The 5000-nt window shown below is 28.4% G+C and overlaps 1 protein-coding gene across 4 annotated transcripts in view; it reads left to right on the forward strand.

The window, feature by feature from the left end:
- LOC137650223 (serine/threonine-protein kinase PAK 3-like) overlaps window positions 1–5000 on the forward strand; it is a 27046-nt gene that overhangs the window by 17529 nt on the left and 4517 nt on the right. For all 4 annotated transcript variants that reach the window (XM_068383467.1, XM_068383466.1, XM_068383469.1 and 1 more), the window contains 3 exons: window positions 2019–2107; window positions 2937–3040; window positions 4019–4180. In XM_068383467.1, the coding sequence (XP_068239568.1) occupies window positions 2019–2107; window positions 2937–3040; window positions 4019–4180 (355 nt within the window). The remainder of the gene's footprint in view (window positions 1–2018; window positions 2108–2936; window positions 3041–4018; window positions 4181–5000) is intronic.

Here is a 5000-nt window from a genome sequence, read left to right on the forward strand (position 1 = left end):
TTATCTCTTCCATTCTCTTTACAGATGAGAGGAGACAAATTTAAATGTGAATTTACAAAGCAATTATCTCTTCCATTCACTTTACAGAAGAGAAGAGACAAATTTAAATGTGACTTTACAGAGCAATTATCTCTTCCATTCACTTTACAGAAGAGAGGAGACAAATTTAAATGTGAATTTACAAAGCAATTATCTCTTCCATTCACTTTACAGAAGAGAGGAGACAAATTTAAATGTGACTTTACAGAGCAATTATCTCTTCCATTCACTTTACAGAAGAGAGGAGACAAATCTAAATGTGAATTTACAAAGCAATTATCTCTTCCATTCTCTTTACAGAAGAGAAGAGACAAATTTAAATGTGAATTTACAAAGCAATTATCTCTTCCATTCACTTTACAGAAGAGAAGAGACAAATTTAAATGTGAATTTACAAAGCAATTATCTCTTCCATTCACTTTACAGAAGAGAAGAGACAAATTTAAATGTGAATTTACAAAGCAATTATCTCTTCCATTCTCTTTACAGAAGAGAGGACACAAATTTAAATGTGAATTTACAAAGCAATTATCTCTTCCATTCACTTTACAGAAGAGAAGAGACAAATTTAAATGTGAATTTACAAAGCAATTATCTCTTCCATTCTCTTTACAGAAGAGAAGAGACAAATTTAAATGTGAATTTACAAAGCAATTATCTCTTCCATTCTCTTTACAGAAGAGAAGAGACAAATTTAAATGTGAATTTACAAAGCAATTATCTCTTCCATTCACTTTACAGAAGAGAAGAGACAAATTTAAATGTGAATTTACAAAGCAATTATCTCTTCAATTCTCCTCTACAGAACAGAGATAAAGTTTAACGTGAACATTAGCAGCCTCTTTAACAAAATCAGCGAATTAAGTGTTTTAAATTGTTTTCTATAACAGCGATTTCGGTGCACAGAATAATCATTGTTATCTCATGACTCAGTGTACAAATGACTATCTCAAGAACCCTTTCAGAATTGTTTTTAATCGATAAGATTAAAGAGATAATCATTATGGTGTCTGTCGGCAACGTGAAATCAAATAAAAAGAATAACAACGTTGTAAATACTGTCTCAATTTGCCCTTGGATCAAGCGATATTTGTCAGTATTATCTTAGAGATTATAATCATCTTCTTTTATAATAAAAATATTCAATATTAATTTGTTAAAGGAGATTCATTACTGTGTATGAACTCTGGTGCATAATGTACTGTATGTGAAGTAGTGATATTTGTGCGATGCATTACAAGATGGTAATACACTTTATTCATTATACATTCGTTGCAATGGTTGATCTTAATATATAAATTATATTAGGATGTTTGGTCAGTAGAGATATACGAGTACTAAATTATTATTATTATTATTATTATTATTATTATTATTATTATTATTATTATTATTATTATTATTATTATTATTATTATTATTATTATTACTTGCTAGGCTAGAACCCTAGTTGGAAAAGCAGGATGCTATAAACCCAGGGGCCCCAACAGGTAAAATAGCCCAATGTGGAAAGGACACAAGGAAAAATAAAATGTTTTAAGGAGGGTAACAACATTAAAATAAATATTTCCTATATAAACTATACAAACTTTAACAAATCTCATTGTGAGCAATGAAATATATTTATTATTTTTTCTAAGATCTTGTGTATAATATACTAGCATTGATGACTAAATTATTATTATCATTATTATTATTATTATTATTATTATTATTATTATTATTATTATTATTATTTTTAAACTTGTTAGATGTAACCCCACACAATAAAACCACCAATCTCTGTAGACTGTGATTCACAACAACAAAAATAATAATAATAATAATAATAATAATAATAATAATAATAATAATAATGATAATAATAATAATAATAATAATAATAATAATAATAATAATAATAATAATAATAATAATAATAATAATAATAATAATAATAGTTATTAAAGCTTATTTTTAAATGAATTTGGTGTCCTTAGGTAGTGATGGAATATTTAGCCGGTGGCTCCTTAACAGATGTCGTCACGGAGACTTGCATGCAGGAAGGACAAATAGCTGCTATATGCAGGTGAGTTCGGTTTAATGTCCTCTCAGAACCTCTAGAAAGTCTAGATAATAACACCCTTCTCTAGAGAAGAATGTCTAGAGGAAACGTTCTTTGCTTTGCTTTAAAAGGTTGCCTAGAAAGTCTAGATCATAACACCCTTCTCTAGAGAAGAATGTTTAGATGAAACGTTCTTTGCTTTGCTTTAAAAGGTTGCCTAGAAAGTCTAGATAATAACACCCTTCTCTAGAGAAGAATGTCTAGATGAAACGCTCTTTACTTTGCTTTTAAATGTTGCTTTTTCTGGTCCTATACCACAAGGGAACAATATTCTCTATACAACATCACAATCATTTTTCGTATACATTCTAATATATTCAGCATTATGCAATTATGAAAGTCAAGTTTAGCGTTTTGCTTAAAATGTATTAAGTATAAATTATGAATAAAATGTAAAGTTATCCCCTTGAAATATGTTTGTATCAATTATTTACATTCTTAGTGTAAACTTCATATAGAACTTATATCAGTAAAAACTACTTTTAGATATAAATGGCAATTCATAAATTTAAGAAAGTAAAGTTTAGCGTTTTGCTGACAATGTATCATATATAGGTTACAATTTAATTGATTTTGTGATAGAATCCTTCTATGTAAATGACAATTTATATAATTAATATTAAGAAAGTAAAGTTTAGCTGTTGTTTTTCTTTTACAATTTATCATGTATAAATTACAAATTGATTAATTTTATGATAGAATCATTCTATACATGTGAAGTTATCAATTTGATGTATTACGAAAATACAACTGAAGCATTATGTAATTGTTCGCATTTTTTTTTTCTCTTCAGGGAGGTCCTACAGGGTCTACAATTCCTACACGAGCGGAGTATCATCCACAGAGACATTAAATCGGATAACATCCTTTTGGGAATGAACGGCGAAATCAAGATTAGTAAGACATTGCTGATATGATAGTTTGATATAACATTACGATTAACTTTGTTTTCTAATTCCTCGCACCATAAGATACTCCTTATCTGGTCCACTTGGAAAAATATATCTCGTTGATTGTTTATTTTAATTTTTCATTCATTAGAAAAATTATAATTTCATAATTTGATAACTAATTTGCATTGATACTGCATTTTTAAGATAGATTTACAAAACTCTTTATTTAATAGCGTTCCTATTAATATGGAATGGGACTTCACTTATATAATTTCCTTAATACCAAAATACCTTTAATTGGCTACATTGTTATTATTATTACTAGCTAATCTACAACCCTCGTTGGAAAAACAAGATGCTATAAGCCTAAGAGTTCAAGGGTTCAACAGGGAAAAATACGCCAGTGACGAAAGGAAATAAGGAAATAAATAAACGATATATGCAGTAATGAAAAATTAAATTAAAATATTTCAGAAACATTAACAACATTAAAACAGATATTTGATATACAAACTATAGAGAGAGTCTTATGTCAGCCTGTTCAACATAAAAATAATATTTGCTGTAAGTTTGAACTTTTGAAGTTCTACTGATTCAACTACCCGATTAGGAAGATCAGATATTTGATATACAAACTACAAAAGGACTTATTTAAGCCAGTTCAACATAAAAAACATTTGCTGCGAGTTTGAACTTTTGAAGTTCTGCTGATTCAACTACCCGATTAGGAAAACAGTATTACATAAGAATTAGGTTATCATTAGCTTTGAACTCTTCTCGCTTCAGCTGTCAACTGCACGATTAGGAAGATCAGATATTTGACATATAAACTATAAAAAGGACTAATTTAAACCAGTTCAACATAAAAAACATTTGCTGCGAGTTTGAACTTTTAAAGTTTTACTGATTCAACTACCCGATTAGGAAAACAGTATTACATAAGTATTATGTTATCATTAACTTTGAACTCTTCTCGTTTTAGCTGACTTCGGCTTCTGTGCCCAACTTTCCCCTGAAAAGACGAAGAGGACCACAATGGTCGGGACGCCCTACTGGATGGCGCCGGAAGTGGTCCGTCGGAGGCAGTATGGACCAAAGGTCGATATTTGGTCCCTAGGGATCATGGCCATCGAGATGCTAGATGGTGAGAAGATAAAAAAAGGAGCTATTCTTAAGTTTTATTGTTTAAATTTTGTATTTTTTCAAGGTTTTTAGTTTGTTAGAGATTTCAATTATTATTTTTTTTCAGATATATGATATATATTTTATGAATCAAGTTTATATCTAATTGATGTATACATAATTTGCATATTTATTACTACTATTATTATTATTATCATTATTATTATTATTATTAATATTATTATTATTATTAACTGCTAAGCCACAAACCTTAGTTAGAAAAGCAGGATGCTATAAGCCCAAAGGCTCCAACAGGGAAAATATCCCGGTGAGGAAAGTAAGTAAGGAAAAACTACAAGAAATGTTTAAGAACAATAAGAATGCAATAATTTTTTTCTGATTTTATATTCATTTTGAGGCTAGGTTTTAAAAATATGGCTGAATATAAATAGATCTCTAATTTTAGAAAATTTGGAATCTTCAAATTTAACTTTAAAAATTTTTACCATTAACCATTAACGCGTTTTCCAGTTCATTAAATAAAATCATCGATAAACAGATAATTTCTTTATTAACGTGTTTATTACACCGATAAGACTAATAGAATATTTTAACTGTGTACATTTACTTTGTTTCTTAAACATACACTTTTTAAAAACCGTAATTTTGATAGGAAATTTCCGTAAAAATCTAAAACTAACTGAATATTTCAACTGTGTACATTGACTTTATTTCTTAAACATATAACATCGAATAAAACCGTAATTTTAATCGGGAAATCCTCCTTGAAAATCTAAAACTAACACAATATTTCAACTGTGTATATTTATTTGGTTTCTTAA

This window comes from Palaemon carinicauda, chromosome 11, assembly GCF_036898095.1.
Source record: "Palaemon carinicauda isolate YSFRI2023 chromosome 11, ASM3689809v2, whole genome shotgun sequence".
Lineage (NCBI taxonomy): Eukaryota > Metazoa > Arthropoda > Malacostraca > Decapoda > Palaemonidae > Palaemon > Palaemon carinicauda.